Source organism: Ipomoea triloba, chromosome 12 (assembly GCF_003576645.1).
Source record: "Ipomoea triloba cultivar NCNSP0323 chromosome 12, ASM357664v1".
NCBI lineage: Eukaryota > Viridiplantae > Streptophyta > Magnoliopsida > Solanales > Convolvulaceae > Ipomoea > Ipomoea triloba.
The window spans coordinates 26,490,154-26,509,358 of NC_044927.1; the positions used below are offsets into that span (position 1 = coordinate 26,490,154).

At 39.1% G+C, this 19,205-nt stretch overlaps 1 protein-coding gene across 1 annotated transcript; it reads left to right on the forward strand.

Annotated features, from left to right (window-relative positions):
• Positions 1-5,770: 5,770 nt before the first annotated feature.
• On the forward strand, positions 5,771-7,757 carry LOC115999835 (transcription factor bHLH120-like). The gene is made up of 3 exons (XM_031239764.1): positions 5,771-6,410; positions 6,787-7,149; positions 7,532-7,757. Exons 1-3 carry the CDS (start codon positions 6,009-6,011, stop codon positions 7,601-7,603), a joined length of 837 nt encoding a protein of 278 aa, XP_031095624.1. The 5' UTR covers positions 5,771-6,008; the 3' UTR covers positions 7,604-7,757.
• Positions 7,758-19,205: the final 11,448 nt, after the last annotated feature.

Sequence of the window (19,205 nt, forward strand, 5' to 3'; positions counted from 1 at the left end):
TCGTGACACAGATCTATTGGGAGTGCCTCCGAGCACGCCTGTGCATGTGAGACATGTGGTTAACATGCCGGGCTCTTGGAATGTGCTCCCCTAGTCCTCTATATAAGGCACATTAAATGCTTTGAGGGAGGACTTTTGGGACTTTCTCATGAGGAATACACAAGTTCGGGAACTTCCGACCCACTGTCTAGTTACCCGAGCCTGCATACATACATACATTAGCGTACTTGTATACACTAGTATATTTACCACATCAACTGGTAGTTGAACTTTGAATATTGTGGTTACAAAGTCAATATGTAATTGTGATTGTTATTCTTTTTGTCTCATTTTATATGTCTTTTTTGCTATTCATTAATCAAATCAACTTTTTATGTTTCACTTTTTAACACATTTTTAAATTTATTTTTTTGTGTTGAATAATATTTTTAGTATAATTTTATATATTAACACATGATTAAATGTTAACGGAGAAAGTATAATTTATTTATTTTGTAGTATCAAATAAAAATAATAATTTGATATACTGCATACTTTTGTTTTTTTTTTTTCTCCTAGTTCTTTTATTTTTATTTTTGTGAATATATATGCTGGGTTTATGAAATCTATATCTATACTGTTAATAAAAACAAAATCTTACTTTTAGAACTTCCCGACCAAACAAACTCCAAGCTATTACTATATAAAATCTAATAATCATTACGGTAAATAATAGCTCAATAAATGATTAATAATAAAATGAATGTATTCCTTTATTTAAATGGACTTTATATTTTTTAAAATAAGTTATTCCCATGATAAGAAAAATCGTCATTTGGAGGAGGTTTAGAATTAGCTATTTCTCAATTATTTTTAGGGATAATTATTCTTAAACAATATAACACATGTGTATAAACAAATCTAGAAATTCATAAAGGACGACATCAATGTGGAGATGAAATAATATATGGATTTGTTGTCCCAAACATATCCCCCACCTGCCGCCAGGATTGCGGCAACTTCATTAATGCGTTAAGTATGGTGCATACATATATCTCACTCCACAAATATACCCAAAATAAAGAAATTTACTTAATTTACTTAATTTACTTAATATATACTTTGACAATTGAGATATATAATAACTGCACGTTTTCCTTTTCATTCAAATAAATTTTTTTTAACACAGTATAAAAATTGACACACTATAATTTAAACTCAATAACAAACCTCATTAGAGAATTGGGTAGACCATAATGTTAGCCAACAAAATATTGAACTTCTTTCACACAAAAAATGCATGGAGTAAAGAGATAGATATTTATTAGAGAATTTATATTAACAGGTTAAAATGATGTGAATATAAATTAAATCCATAGAAATATCAACTAATAGCTAGCTATTACCTTGGAGTGGAAGCATAGAGATGTGAATTAGTGGTGTTCGTATCATTATACGTTTATCTTGTCTCTTAGTAATTCTTATTAGGGACCTAGTTACCATTTGAAAAACTGTAAGACCACTGAATGATTAGAGATGATTAACCTTGTAAATCACCCTCAAAACCTGACGACTTTAGAAATACCAAACAACTAAATATGTCAAAATTTACCAAATTAACCCATAAAAGTATGAATAATATATAAAACTCTAACGATGATACCAATGAAATTCATTCTTAAGCAATTTGTGAGGTCAATATTTAGACATAATATTATATTGGAATTACGTCCATCATATGATGATTTGGTAAAGTTACAGTCAATACCAATTAATGAATCTTAGCCTGCCCACGATTCCAGACCTATATCGTTTCTTTACCTTTAATTTCTTTCTTGCAAGATTTTATCCTCTCAATAATGGTGTTGCTTTGATGTGTTCCCACTTTTATTTTATTTTATTTTATTTTATTTTTAACTGTCTCTGATCTCTCTCTTCCGACCTAATCTTGAAAAAAAACTTTAGAGAGATAAAAGAAGGGATTTGTAGTTTATTGACTATAATATAAATAAATAAATATATAAACTACACATTGCATAATAGGTAAATTTTTATTTCAAAATATTATTCAATTATTTGTTCACACCAATTTTTTTTTTTTTGAGAGCATTCACACCAATTTTTATAAATAAATAATTTTAAATATAAATTATTGCTAACATATTATAGTGAATAGAAATGAGATAATTCAACATGTGCTTGACTTATATAAAAATATATAATCAATTTGGACATCTTAAAAGATTGTTCAGTCAATTCTTTTACAATTATTGAATTGTTTTTGTCAATTTGTTTTCACAACACACATGTCCAAACGATCATTTAAACTACTCATTTTCCACATTAATTTTCTTTTTCTTTCTTTCTTTTTTTTTTTTTTTTAATTTTATCAATTGATTTACTTTTAGGGATGGGAGATAATATATATTCACACAACAAGTTTTACAAACAAGTTTAATGTATTTGTTTTTGCATGAGCAGCTCAGTTGGTTACATGAGTAATATTTGGGAAGAAAGACTAGGGATGAGTCTCAGCAGTGGTAGTGTGGGAGCAAAGGTCTAGCCTCCGTGTTTTGCTGAGTTACCATGATTCTCAAATGCTTTGCCCGACCTTTGGGGTGGGGATTCAACCTTTTTTGGGAAGAAATCCGACAACCATTATTATTATTGTTGTTGTTGTTGTTGTTATTGTTGTTGTTGTTGTTGTGTTGACAAACTTGTTGATTATTTTTCAATGACAAAGTGATCGTTATATCAATATATCAACCACTTTAAAGGCTAATCAATAATATCAAGAAATAATTTAGCATATGCCAAAAGTAGTGGTCAAAATGGTGTTTCAAATTAGAGACATATTCAACTTCTAAGCACTAATAGTAAACAAATTTCATAATTTTCAACGTTATGTATATATTTATAAAAATTTTACAATATAGAATAGTTACAAACCAATGCCTACTATTATTACATATAAAAATTATAATGATATTTTTGTAAATAAAATAGCAATTTTACTTAAACTATTTATTATTCAAATATCGTAACTCTTTTTTTTTTTTTAATAGTAGTCCACATTCTTATTATTAGGACTCTACATAATAGAGTCATACTATAAGTCTCAGTCCTAGTTTACTTATGATTCTCAGTCCTAGTTTACTTATGATTCTCTTGTATTCCTACAGTTATATTTGGTGAACTCTAATACAAACATAATTGTTCTCATCCTTATTACTATGCTGCATAGTGCATATAAAATATTGTTTACTATTGTGTGCGTTTAATTTAATAATAATAATATTATATGTACTTTTTAATGCACGTACACCATAGAGCCACGTTGTTAGAGTGAAGTTAAGCTATCTGTCACACAATTAAAGATGAACGTACAGATCCTAAACATGTCAAATCATCCAAGATTAATAACCAGATTTAATTTTGTTTGTTTTCTTTTTTGAAGAAAATTTAAATTTTGGTTTAATTATTGAATCAAAACATCGTTAGCTCTTACGTAGTACGTACAACACCAACTCACTCATAATATATATATTTTTTCTCGAATTCAATAACATATTTACATATCCCATACGACTGTTTTTTTTTTTTTTTCTTACGATTACTACTCCCGAGAAAATGGAGAAATCTCAGAAAAGATACAACTTATCGTTTCCGATCCCATCATATCAATTCGAAATCAACCGATCCAATCAAACTCAAAAGTTGATTATCAACATTCATATGTAATTACTAATTATGAGAATAATAATTATCCTTTGATTTATGTGGTTGTAAACTTTTTTTGCTTTAAACCATCATTTTCTGATTTTTCTCTATCTCTCGAGTTTTTACTGTATAATGATATGAAGTAGATAAAAAATATATATAATTTTTTTTACATTTTTATATATAGTTCATATAATTAGTCACAACTCTTAAACTGCATACAGATTATTCAGGGTATTATTTCACCTTACAAAAAATCATGTTAAAAGACCTGACAATCGTCGACATTCACTCTATTTCTTTGATAATAATACCAACCACCCTTGAGTGGTGGCCAAAAGTTTTGGAATTTCCAATCACTTGTCAAGGGTAATTCATATTAATGTCTTATTTTCTTTGATTTATGAAAAAATCTACAACCTCTACTTAAAGGTATAATCTTGGTGAAGCCCGTCTTGTGGTCCTATCTAATAAAAGATCATAGTGTTTTCAAAAAAAAAAAAAAGATCATAGTGAGATAAACTAGCTTAGGTTGTCCATAGCTTACCAGTTCAAATGCAGAAAGCTAATAGGCATGCACCTTTTGTGATAAGTCTTGAATAGTTATTGGCCCTGTTTGGTAAATGGCTGTTGGCTGATTGGGTTGACTGTTTGGGTTAGAAGGTATGATTTGTTGATAATATTAGCTAATTGTAGAAAGTTGTTTGATAAATTAGCTGTTAGCTGTTTGGTATAATTTCTTTTCTCAAAAAGCTAATTGAAAAGGCTGCTTTGAGTAGCCTTTTGAATTTTAGCATTTTGGAGTTACAAAAAGCTTATTAACCAAACAATTAATAGTGATCAAATAAGCCAAAATTGACCGATAGGCGGATTATTTACCAAACATGGCCATTAAGTCAAATGTCTAACTGACTTCACTAGAGTTACGCTTAGGCCATGTTTGGTTCGCAAGAAGTTGTTTTCCAAAGGAAAAACACTTCCTCCAAATCATGGAAATGCATAATTCCTGCTTTTGGTTCATTGGAACTCATTTTCTATTGAAAAGAAGTTCTTTGGTAGAAGTTAGAATTTTATTTTCCGGAGTAGTTGGGAAGAAAAATTGATTTGGCAAGACCATTTTACCCCCTCCCTGGCTGTGTTCTTCCTCCTCCTTTGGTTTCTTCTTCTTCTTCCTCTGGTTTCTTCTTCTTCCTGGTGACTTCAGAATCCTGCCACCCTCGCTGCTTGCCGTTTCACACCCTCACGACGGTGGACCTCCGCTCACTGCCGCCCACCTCGCCACTCGCCGCCTTCCGCCTCGCCTCCGCCGTCGTGAGTCCACTTCCTGCGACGCCGTCTCTGCCTCTCACCCTCTCCACCTTTATTTCACAAATTAAAGAGAGGAGAAAACAAACATGGATGAAAAAAATTTAACCAACCTGAGTCTTGCCTTCTTCTCTGAGCTTGGCTGCTTCGATTGATTTGTTCTTTATTTTGCAGGTTTGCACTTTGCAGTAGTGAACAATGGGTAGGGTAAATGTAATGGGTTTGGGTTGATGGGTTAAAAATGGCAAATGGGTCACCGCATTAGCATTTTGGTAGGCTTAATAATAATAATAATAATAATAATAATAATAGTAATAATAATAATAGTAAGGGCATTTAGGTCTTTATACACATTATTCCTTACCATTCTAAATCTAACCAAACAACATAATTTATTTTTTTAGCAACTTCTTTTCCACCAACCAAACAACAGAATTTATGTTCCTGGTAACTACTTTTCCACGGAATTTCACCTCCACTTCCCTTCAAATATTTTCTGCGAACCAAACGAAGCCTTCCTGTCCTATTTCCTGCCATCAAGAAAAGTGGGTGAAAAACACCCTATGTTTATGTTTTAGGGTGGTAAAAAAAGTGAACGGTGATTTGGTATATTTTTCAAGTGTGATAGAAAAGTAAAATTGCATTTAATTTATTATACATTATCTTGCAATAGAGTTGGGGATGGTGGGGCTGGGAGTGTGAAGCCATAAATAAGAGAGTCAGTAGGACTGAGTAAGTCAGTAGTACCCATATACCAATTATAAGAAAAAAAAGAAGAGAAAATTATTGGAGGTGGAGATGAGGTGAGTAGCTTCATCTTGTTTATTATATTGCAGCAAGGGAATCATGGCATACAAAGGCCCATTCCAGATTTCTCAATCTTAACAACCCTATCATCTCCCACCTTTACCTTTTTCTTTATTACAACCTCAATATATGCTATAAGAAGAGGGAAGCTTCCATATTTGTTTTCGGAGATTTCTTGTACTTTGGTCGGAGCAATAATGTTTCCTTTACAGCGAAACGAAGATTTGGTGTTTCAGATTCTCTCTACTCCTGATATCCCTTCCCAGCAAAACAAGATCTCCCAAGATCTGATTTTTGATAGTAATAATAACTACGGTTTTGCTCCTCTGGATTTCGCCTCCGGCGCCCACCACCACGACTTCGCCGCAACCGCCGCCGCTGCGGCGGCGGTCACCGCCAGTTCTCCCAGAAAGCGGCGGCGGAGGGAGAAAACGTTAGCTGCTTGTACTGATGATGTTGCGGCGGCGGCGGCGGCTAAATCCGATGAGAATCATAAGCTGAAGAGAATTATGCATCGGGAAATCGAACGGCAGCGCCGCCAGGAAATGGCTACTCTTTATGCTTCTCTCCGGTCTCTCCTCCCTCTTGAATATGTAAAGGTAATTAACCACTGCTAGCTGCTGCTTGCTTTTGAGGTAATTTTCTTGGTTCTAATCAAACAACAATTCTGCTGTTAAATCTGGACAAAAACCACTAATAATGCAACTTTGCTCAAAAAAAGACGAAATTTCTGGCTCTTAGACCTCCCTATCGGAACTAATAGGCCAGATAGTGGAGGGATAAATCAGAAAGACTTGTTTGATGTCCAAAAAAACTACTGTGACCTGTCAGGATTTGATTATATGTTTTTGTCCTTAATTTACCACTCAGAAACCAACTGAATGCATAGCTCTCAAACTCCGACCTGTCGATTATATGTTTTTTTCCATAATTTACCACTCAGAAAATGTAATTATGTTTTGTTGTACGGTACAGGGAAAACGTTCGACATCGGATCACATGCACGAAGCGTTGAATTACATTAAACAAATGCAGAAAAATGTTCAAGAATTGGAGAGGAGGAGAGACGGGCTAAAGACGGCCGGGTCGTCCACTTCGAGTTCCCATAATTTGGAGAAAACCGGAAGCCCAGATCAGAAAACCGGTTCTCCCCCGAACTTCGTCTCCGTCAGCCGTTGCCGGGACGGCGTCGAGATTCTGATCAACAGTGTCGCCGGCGAGAGGGGCTGTTTCCCCCTGTCAAGAGTGCTGAGAGCGCTGCACAACGAAGGGGTTAACGTTGTCAGCTGCGATTCCACCAAAGCAGATACTAGGTTGCTTCATAGGGTTCAGTCTGAGGTACAATGAAAAAACAATTTTCTCATCATAAATCTAGAATTAGGGTTTTGCTCAAGCATTTCATCATTTAATTCTCACTTCAGCTGTGGCTGGAGAGCCAAGCCTAACATCTTGATTGCTGCCAGCCACCTTGTGGTCTAGTGGCACCCGGTTGCACCCCATATGCAAGGGGGCGGGTTTGAGTGGAGGCGATGCTGAATCTTTGTGTTTCAGTAAATTGAGAAAGTAGTTATGAACAAATATTACATTGTAACAGAGTCAATAATACTAAAAAATATGCTAAATAAGTATGAAGAAATTAAATTACACATTTATTATCAATTATAATTTCTGGTATAGTGATAAATACTTGATTATAACATATTCAATGTAATTCTTGCAGGTCTCAGGTGAAAAATCCATAGATCTTCAGGCCTTGCAACAAAAGTTAACTGAGGTTATCAATAACTTTTAGCATATTCATAGGTCGTTGTTCTTGTCCATGTTGCTTGCTACTTTCTCTCAATTTGCTACATGTATTAGTGTCATAATGTGGGTTTCTCTGGGAGAATTTTCGCAAGTTGCACAGATAAAATAAAAAGAGGAAAATGCTTGTTTTTTGTCCTATATATCTCACAGTCATCTTTACTTTTCATATTTATTGAGTAGTTGTATTCAACTAAACGTCAAATGAATTAATCATATAAAGTCATAACAACCCGTAAATGATAGTCAGACAGTAATTTTTTAGTTACTTTTCTGTAGATAAGAACCACTTAATTAGGTAAGTATATCAGACAAGCTAAGTGTTCAACCTCAATTATTAGTCCATGCTTGGTTGGAAAATTCAATAATGCCATACAACATATATACTGATATATTTTTAATGAACATTGCAGTCTATGAATTTAGATGATCCAAATATAGTACGTTCTTTAAAGGTTTGAGCATTAATAGTTAATAGGAATAAAAACATCATGGTTTTATTCTGTAATTACTTACCTGTTTCATAATTTTATTCTTTTTTTTTTTTGCTCTCATCATGGTACTATTATTGCATCTTCAATTCATCATCTGAATTATCTAGAGAATTCAGATATTTGTCATTATATACTAAATGGGCTGCAGATAATATTGGTGTTTTAAGGGACATGCAATAAATTCTATAGGGATCTGCACTGTTAAATTTGGTGGATGGAGTGTCTCCTCTTATTTCCATTTATTGGACAGAGAAGACAAAATTCTTTCATTCCAATACCCCCTATTTTGGAGGGATACCATTGAACAACCAAAAAAAAAAAAAAAAACTCCCATATTTTAGCTTGACAAAATAATAAAAGAGTAAATTAAATTACAGTAATTTAGCGGCTTACTAGGTGAGAGGGGTGTGCTGATCGAGTGTCCACAAAGAACCTATCACATTAAGTATAATTCTCACGTTTCAACTATTAGGAGTCGATCCCATATCCTTGCCTAGCTGATGTGATATATATGATTGTCTATTTGTCTATTGTGCAGAAATGATTTAGTCTGATTATACATTCCATGAGTGACTAGTGCTTCCATTGCCTTCTTACTTCACAGTACTTCATCTTCTGGTAATCTGGTGTACATAATCTTAGTACATCTGAGTTATACTACCCCTATGGTCACATAGGGTTTCTTTAATTTGGTTGAAAATGACATTTTCGATAATCTTAAAAATTTTTAAAAAATTTGTTATTACAAAATACCAACAAAAATTATAAGAAAACTTATTAATCAGTAAAGTTATTAAACGTGTTAACGGAGTTATGATTATAATTAACATAAGTAAATTAAAAACAGCCAATGACCTTATGGTTTAGTGACACTCGGTTGCACCATATGTGGAAGGGGGTGATTTGAGTCTCTTTGTGCTTCAGTAGGGTGTTATCTCTTTATGCTTCAATACGTTGAGAAAGTAATTATGAACATATACTACATTGTAACGGAGTCAGTAGTATTAAAAAAAAAGTAAATTAAAAATAAGTTGGGTAGGTAACATGCAATGATTTGATGATAAATATACATACTAACTTGCTGGTCCATGATATTATTACACTGCCAGATGAAAATGGAATCCATCTTCTGATACAATGAGGTGTATGAACTATACAGTAATAAATGGGGGTTCAAATTAAATAATTATTTTTAATAATTGGAGCAATTAAATTGTACTATTGGAGTCTCCCAATTATTGAGGAACCAAATCAAAACATAGTACGTGCTATGTTTGCCCGCCGAAAAACATTTCTTTTGACGAAAGTGCTGTAATCCGCCAAAATTATTGACAAAACTCTTTTCCCCACCACCAAATCATCACGTGCTAAAAATGTAACCTAGCTGATTTGACAGTAGTTTCATCAAATTGCATTATATATATATATATATATATATATATATATATATATATATATATATATATATATATATATATATATATATATATATATATAAACTTAGTTATAATGTGCACGCAATTAAATTAATGTCTAACATGATAATTAAAATAAATAAATGCTTAGTATAATTTTTAAATATAAAAAAGTAATCAAAGTAAAATAAAAATAAATATTTTTAATATGATTAAAATGAGCATTTTGAACGTGTAATAAACAAGTACTCCGTAGTAAAGATGAGTATTATGGTAGATAATTATAATCAACAATAAAAATTATGTCCTAACAAGTTTCATGTTAAAATAAATTAAGTCTTATTAATGCGATATTGATGAGTTAGTAAAACGTAACTTTTTTTTAAAGTGATATAATTATAATAGGATTACTGATATTGTTGAAGACCAATTAAAGAGTTATGCAATAAAATTATAGCGTATGGATTCATAAGTTTTCATTGTGTATATGATTTGGGACCTCAATTGTCGTTATATGTTGTATACTATTTATCTTGTAAACACTCATTGATATTTTAAAATATTAATTTTTTTCCAGTAAGATTGTTTAGATAATGATTTTGCAATTAAATTTTTAAAGTATGGGTAGATAAATTTTGTGTCTCATACATAATAGATCAACGTGTAATAAAATGTACTTTTAAATTAAAGTAATATAGATTTGGTATAGAAAATTAAAATTTGTGCTACAACAAATAATGTTTGATTTAACCAAAGAAAAGACAATGTATCCTTAGAATAATTATAGTATGACATTCATATTATTTTAAGATGAAGATTAAAAAAATAATAGCTTCCACTTTTTTTTTAATAGTTGAAAGAAACAAATCAAATTAAATAAATATTAGTATATTTTAATTCGATCTTGCCACAAAGAAGAACATAGCTGAAAAAATAATAGATTTTTTTAAAAAAAAAATGACACGGATTTCATTTTGTGTACACTAATTTAATTTCTAAAATGTATATGTTAATTAAAGTAATATAGATTTGAAGAATAATAAAAATTTAATGGAGTATTTTTTTACTAAAGTTTTGTATATAAATGAAAAATAAAAAGACAAAGATGGTAAGTTTAAAAATGTCTTACCATTGTATAATGAATAAATTGAAATATACAAGTTATTAATGCATATTACTACACGAACATAATTTTTAATTCCTTTATAAGCTTACCAACATTGATTTTTATTATGTGTGTGTGAGAGAGAGAGAAAATTGCTTCTAGGGTTTCTATTTTATCAAACTTATAAATAAAAGGTTGTATCATGTATAAATATTAAGTGCTAGCATTATGTCAAAAGTTATAACTTGTTATGCATTGTGTAGCAACCGATGCCACAACATGTTTTTAATGGGACTAAACATGCTTATTCAAACCTGTGATATGCTCTAATACCAGTTGTCAAAATCAAACATTTATCACTACGCCAAAAATAATAACTAATAGTGAATACGCAACTTTATTTCCTTATACTTGTGCAGCAGACTAGCAATCAGTATTACGGTTCGATGACAGGATGTTGAACTTGACTCTCCAAGCCTCCATCCGACACCATGTTAGGCCTTCTTTCGAATAAGTATCCGACTTTTTTGGCGCAATTCAGACTAAATTCAAATTAAATTAATTTTACAATGATAAAGATATTAAATACTGTATTGAAAAAAAAAAAAAAAAAAAAAAAAAAAAAAACAAGAGAAGCTTTTAGGGCTTGTGGTTGATGGACCATTTTACTTTGTTTTCCCTATTAAGCTATTATATCTTTCATATGGGAATATAATTTGAGATTCTTCCCAAGTATTTTATATATATAGTGACAATGGGGCAAATCTTTGGGAGTAATTCTCTATTGATGTGATCTGATCTCCAATCAAAATATGTAACACCTTCATGGAAGAAAGCAGCTACATAAGCCATACATGATTTATTGTTTTAGTATTCACATGACAGATCACTAATTGTATTTAACACAATAAACAACTCTTATTATTCATCTTTACATTATCATGCCACCTAAGGTCTACCAAAACTCCATTAAAGAATTGTGATGGTGCGTCCATCTAATGTAATCAATTTATTTCCAAGAATCATTGCTAGCTTTTAGTCAAGAATGAATAACACTATATGTATTATCAACAAATTTCATTCCAAAAAGATAACCGAGTGAGTAAAACATGATTCTCGTATTTGAATACTGTTAGAATTCAATTATTGTCAACCCTCTCTTGGTCTAGACTGACAGATTGGCACAGATAAAAAACAATGAATTCTTGATTTTCTTTGAGATATGATGCTTATAAAATATTGGTGTGAGAGTGTTTAATTATTAGTATTACAGCCTAGAGCTGATGGACCATTATTTTAAATATCTTCAAAAATCTTGGGAAATTGATGTTGCAATCTTTGTACTTTCTCTCCGACGTTACAGTTGACCCACTATTTTCATTTTCCATTATGGATAATTGTCACATGGACAGCAACACTGCCTCATCATAAACATCATCTAATCCATAATTAATTGTGATTATAATTGCTATATCACCAAGGCCAGGGTAGATTACCGTACCTCTATTGTACACCTAGCTAGAAATGATGTTATGGTAAATAATACTTTAAAAAAAAATCACATAAGAAGTTAGGTGGTATAGATAATTTTTGTAATTAACTCGTGATTGTTGATGAGATAATTAAAACGAGTGGCCTAAAAGTTTAAGCTAAGAAAACTTTAATTCATGAAGAATATAATGAACGTAAATAACTTAGTTTGGACCATTATGAAGTGTGCGGCAAATTATTACGTGGACCTGAGTCTATCTTGCAAGATGGACTCGGATCCAAAATACACAATTTATATATTAAATGCTTATAATTTAAATTGTGAACATTCAGTATGTAAATTGTAAATACTCAATATGTAAATTGTGATGAATTTACCTTATAAGGTAGACTCGGGTCCATAGTATAACTATTGGAAGTCAGCTCGGTAGGTTGGTTTAAGGAGTTTCACCCAAAGACTTGCCATCAGACGTAACTTGAAAATTAGATGGCAAGCCCAAGCCCAAATGCAAGCTAAAGATTCTTTGGTTTTATTAAGTGGGGTGTATGACTCAAATCACTCAATCATCCCTTAAGGCTTTCTTGCAAAAGGATTAGTGTCCATTATTTGATCCATTTGAATAAGAGCCCATCAAGACCACTTACAATCATTATTGCATGGGCCATGGTCCACACAGCTGTGTGGACCATAAATAAAAAGTACATTATATTTGTACTGAAAATATATTATTTTTGTACTGTAGATACATTATTTTAGGGTACATTATTACAATACAAAAATAATGTACCTTCAGTACAAAAATAATGTACTTTTTATTTTTAGTCCAAACAGCTGTGTGGACCATGGTCCATGCAATAATTTGCCGACCACTTTTATCTAGTCTATTTTATATCTATTCTTGCCAACTAGGTGAACAAACAGGATCAAATGTGAGAAGCCCAGACCTGGTCCACACAACTGTGCAGATTATACTATAAAATAATATACATTCAATACACAAATAATATTGATAGAGATAAAATCCGGTCTCCGTATCCCGATCTCTCTCTGAATAAGGACTCAGCCAGGCCCTTAGATTCTATTCCCGGTCTGCCGAGCCTTGTACACTACACACCGGGCCGCCGCGGCAACCCGGGCGGGATTCGAAGTGGGGGTCTCATATCCACCTATCGTAAGCGCATTGGACCGATAGCGTGACCGGTGCATGTCCGCCACGTGTCCTGCATGCAGCCCGACCGGAGTAGGCCTGGCCATATCCGCTATAAAAGGCGCATTTAATGTAGAGAGAAGGACTTTTGGCTTTTTCCTCTTGAATAGCAGCTAAAGAGACCGGGAGCCGCTGACCCACTGTCACGGAGCTCGGTCACACCTAGAGTATTCTTTCCTATACTCTACCATATATTAATACGAATATTCTCTTCCGTATTATACTGTATCATTTTGGCGCCGTCCGTGGGGACCGAAGTAACAAGCCGAGTCTCGTTCTACCTAACTTCAATCTCCAAGCATGTACCCATATATGGATTATTTTGCCGCTGCGGATCGAGAGCAGGAGGAACCTCCCGACCTACGTTCCCGCTTTAGCTCTAGAGACGACCCGAGCAATACCATAAATCCGCCGGCGGCTGATCCTGTCAACATGATTCACCCTCCCCAAGCATTCCCTATATCGGTCGGACCGATACCGTACCAGTACCCACCATACCCGCTTGATCCGACCGCTCATTGGTGGACCACTTCCCCTCGTTTCTATCCGACACCTTATGCCCCTCCTTTCCCGTTCCAGCCGGCACCGCCCACTCAGCTGCACACTCAGCCGCCGGTCCCTCATCCGGATACTACGACGATCGAGGCTGCAGCCACCCACTCGCCCGCTAGGAGGGCGCAGTCTGAAAGGCGACCGATCTCCTCTAGATTACGAGAACCGACATCGGCGCGTCGACCTGCTCTGTCGCGTTTGGGCGCCTCAAGTTCCAAGCCACCTCCAGCCCAAGAAGAGGCGCCGAGAGTCAGTGTTCTGGACCGAATCGACCCGCCGATGGAGAAAGGGCGTCGACCATTACATGTCCCGACCGCGACCGAATCTGATTCAAGTGAAGCAAGTTCTTCGGATTCCCGTCACCATAGACGCCGTAAACCAACCCGTCCGCCTGGTCTTTCGCGTGGAATGCTCGATCAAGTCCGAGCGGAGTTCAACAGATGGAAGCGTGAGGAAGGAACTGACCGACCCACTGGCCGATCTAGCAACCTGCTCCGAACGCCCTTTACGCACAAGCTCATGAGTGAGCCTTATCCGATAGACCTGCGCGTTCCTGGAGACAAAGAGTACGCTGGCAGGTCGGACCCCGAACAGCATGTCAACCTCTACTATGGTAACATGCTCATGATGGGGGTATCCGAGGCCGTCATGTGTAGGGCGTTCTACTCCACGCTCACCGGGAGAGCTGCAGAGTGGTTCCGCACCCTAGAACCAGAGTCCATTTCGAATTTCCGAGACCTGGCCCAGAGGTTTGTCGATCGTTTCGCCATGGCCAAGACCGTGAAGAAACATTTCTCTCATTTGGAGAACGCCAAACAGTTAGACGGGGAGCCGCTCTCTGTCTTTATCGAGCGATGGAATAAGGAAATGTCGGAAATAGAACCCGTAGATGACGTAACTGCCACCAACTTGTTGTTGAACTCGCTGAGAGCGGGAAACCTGTACCAGGACCTAATACTCCGGCCGCCGACCTGCTACGAAGACGCTGTGCGCAGAGTAGTGGCTTACGCTACTGCCACGGAGGCGAACTCAGCTAAGAGGTTGATGGAGACCAGGGGGTCAAGGAGGGATCAGGGCCAGAGAGACCGACGCCCGAACAATCTGCGACAGAAAGATCGCGATGGAAATCCGATTTACACCCCGCTGAACAGGCCGGTTGCGGAGGTCTTGCAATTCGCTCAAAGTTGTCATCTGATCCAGTTGCCCGCCCCGGCGAGAGATGGACCGGATAAGGAGAAGTACTGTGCGTATCACCGCAATCGGGGACATGACACCGAAGAGTGTCATGTGCTTAAAGGTCTGATCGAAGACCTGCTACAAACCGGGGAATTGGCCCAGTTCGCCGAAAAAAGGAAGAAGAACCGGCGTGGATGGAGGAAAGATTTCAAAAAAGATAAGGACAAGAAAGATAAAGACCCCGACCTCGATAGGGAACCTCCGGCAGCCGCTCGAAAGCAAGTTATTCATGTGATATTCGGAGGACCGGAAGGTGGCGACACTGCTGAAAACCGGCGTAACTGGGCTCGAGATCTACACGTGCCCCTAGTCGATGAGTCAAATCCGGAGAAAAGGGTGAAAGTGGAGCCTATCGTGTTCACCGATCATGACTTGCCGAGCAGCCCCAACTGCACGACCGAAGCGTTGGTGGTAACCATAGACATCAACGGCGTCGACGTACAGAGAGTCATGGTGGATACGGGGTCGAGTGTGAATGTTATGTACCTAGACGTCTTCCGAAAGCTTCAGTTAGATCGGTCCCAGTTAATGCCTGTCAGGACACCGCTCTCGGGTTTTACAGGAGCAATGGTCCATCCGGAAGGAGTCGTCCGCCTGCCCGTAGAGGTTGGGACCGTCCCGAGAGTGCTCCAGGTGACCATGGAGTTCGTCGTCGTTGACTTGGCGTGCGTTCATAACGCCATCTTAGGCAGGCCGGGGATATCGCAGCTCGGCGCGATAATATCAATGCCGCACCTATGTATGAAATTCCAGACTCCGGAAGGTGTAGGCACGGTCAGAGGAGACCCCCAATCGGCGAGGCGATGCTATGTCCGGGCTGTACAGAAACAAGATACCAGCACGTCTCGGGTGAACACTATCAATAAGAAGGGAGACGCCCGAGTCGAACGTCCCGAACCGTCGGAAGAGGTCGAGTTGGTACCGCTATCGGACTCTCAACCGGAACGTACTGTGAAGATTGGCTCGGCCTTATCGCCAGATTTACGGACCGCAATCATCGCCGTCCTTCGGGAATACGCCGACATCCTCGCCTGGGGACCGGAAGATATGCCTGGGATCGACCGCCAGACAATATGCCATAGGTTAGCCGTACGCCCGGGCTCCCGACCGGTCAAGCAGAAGCAGAGACACCTGGCGTCCGACCGACGAGAGTTCGTCCGCTCCGAAACGAAATCTTTGGTAGCGGCCGGACACATACGGGAGGTTCACTACCCCGAGTGGTTAGCAAACGTAGTTCTCGTCCCTAAGCCCCCAGCCTGGAGGATGTGCGTGGATTATACGGACCTCAACAAGGCGTGCCCGCTAGACCCGTTCCCTTTCCCGAGTATCCACCAGATGGTCGACGAGACCGCAGGCGCCGAGCTCTTACCAGGTGATGATGGCCGAAGAGGACGAAGCCAAGACAGCATTCATTACTCCAGACGGTCTATACTGCTACCGAGTTATGCCGTTCGGTCTCCGCAATGCCGGTGCAACTTACCAGAGAATGGTGAACACCTTGTTCGGAGAGCTGATCGGTAAAACGATGGAGGCCTACATCGATGACATGCTGGTAAAGAGTAAAGATAAGTATGACCATGCGTCCGACCTGAGACGGAGCTTTGAGATCATGAGATATAACCGGCTGAGACTCAATCCGGCCAAATGTACTTTCGCAGTCCAGACAGGGAAGTTTCTCGGGTTTATGATGACAAGGAGAGGAATCGAGCCGAACCCCGCGAAAGTGAAGGCGATAATCGACATGAGGCCGCCGGCCACGGTTAGAGAAGTTCAACAGCTAACTGGTCGATTGGCCGCCCTGAGCCGCTTCCTCTCGAAACTTGCTGAGCGGGCACACCCGTTCTTCCAGACACTGAAGAAGACATCCGCCTTCATGTGGACTGATGAGTGTCAACGGGCTTTCGAAAGTTTGAAAGAGTACTTGGCCTCACCGATAGTGTTGTCCAGGCCGGAACCTGGTGAAGAGTTGCAGATTTATCTCTCCGCATCAGACCGCGCTATCAGCGTAGTGCTCTGCCGAACCGACCCTGAAGGGGTGCAACGCCCGGTTTATTACATCAGCTACGCTCTCCAGGGCCCTGAACTGCGGTATACCCGGCTGGAGAAGGTCGTATTCGCGTTGTACACGACCGCGAAGAAGTTAACGCCATACTTTCAAGGCCGGGTGATCCGGGTGCTCACCGATCAACCGATAGGGGCCATACTCCGGACGACCACTTCCTCCGGTCGGTTATTTAAGTGGGCAATGATGTTGACCCAGTTCGCAATCGAATACACGCCGAGACCGGCCATCAAAGGACAAGCCGTAGCAGATTTCGTCGTAGAATGTTCAGCACGTGACAGCACCACCCCGGTGACCTCCGACACTACCCCGGTGGAATGGGAAATTGCAACAGATGGGTCAAGCTGCAAGAAGGGCGCCGACGCTGGTATAGTTCTTACCAGCCCGGAGGGCTTCAAAGTTTACTGCGCCCTGTCGCTTGCTTTCTCACCGACCAACAATGAAGCGGAGTACGAGGCCTTCATAGCCGGCCTGCGGCGCGCCCGCTCTCTTGGGGCTCGGCATGTGAGGATCCGGACTGACTCAGCCCTAGTCGTCGGACAGGTCACCGGCGCTTTCGAAACAAAAGGGGAACGGCTAGCCCGGTACCGCGACTACGCTTTATCCATTATGGGATCGTTCGACGCTTGCATAGCCGAGCACATTCCACGGGCCGAGAATGCGGATGCGGACATGTTATCCCGACTATCGCACGAGGCTCCGGAATATATATCGAAGGTCGCCCGGGTGGAAGAGCTGCAGACCGCTTGCGTGGATGCGCTTCCCGTGATACCGGTCGATGCGGAAACGGATGATTGGATCACCGACCTCCGTTCATTTTTAGAGACTGGGACCTTACCAGAGAATGAGCAGAGGGCCAGGAAAGTAAAGCTGCGAGCTCCCCATTTCCAGATAGTCGACAATCGCCTTTACCGGCGGTCTTATGGAGGGCCGCTGATGAGATGTCTAACCCGCTTTGAGGCCAAACTCGTGATGGCCGAGAGATGTCTAACCCGCTTTGAGGCCAAACTCGTGATGGCCGAGCTGCATTCAACCCGCTTTGAGGCCAAACTCGTGATGGCCGAGCTGCATTCCACCCGCTTTGAGGCCAAACTCGTGATGGCCGAGCTGCATTCCGGCCGCTTTGAGGCCAAACTCGTGATGGCCGAGCTGCATTCCGGACGCTTTGAGGCCAAACTCGTGATGGCCGAGCTGCATTCCGGATTTTGCTCTGCCCATCAGGGGGGCCGGGCCTTGGCAAGAAGAATAATGCTGATCGGCTATTATTGGCCATCGATCCAATTAGACTGTGAGTCACTAGCAAAGTCGTGCGAATCCTGTCAACTTTGCGCCCGAGTCCCAGGCAGGCCGGCCACCTTTTATCATCCGGTCAGTTCTGCAATACCGTTCGCCAAATGGGGGGTAGACATCTTGGGACCTTTCCCGCAGTTGACCGGTCGACGCCGCTTCATAATCGTTGCTGTGGACTACTTTTCGAAATGGGTAGAGGCCGAACCACTAGCGACGATTACATCTCAGCAGTGCGCTCGGTTTATATGGCGAAACGTGATCTCCCGCTTTGGAGTTCCAGTTCAGTTGGTGACCGACAACGGAAGACAGTTCGAGAGCGAGTATTTCCAAAATTTCTTAGCAACGGTGGGCACTAGGTCGCTCCGTTCTTCCGTAGCATATCCTCAAGGGAATGGTCAAGTGGAGAACGCGAACCGAACCATCCTGGAAGGGCTGAAAAAGAAGTTGCACTCGGCCGAACGAAGCTGGGCAGACGAGCTCCCGTACATCTTGTGGTCGTACCGGACTACATCCCGGGAGGCCACGAAGGAAACGCCTTTCGCACTAGTTTATGGCGCCGAAGCCCGCCTGCCAGTGGAAGCGTGGATACCGACCTCTAGAGAGCGGAGCTATGATGAGAACGGCAATGACTCCTTGATAATCACCGGGTTGGATTCTGTGGAAGAGAGGAGAGAGGTCACAGCCCGGAGGGTCGAAGAATATCAAAAGAAATTGAAAGCATACCGCAACCCTAAAGTG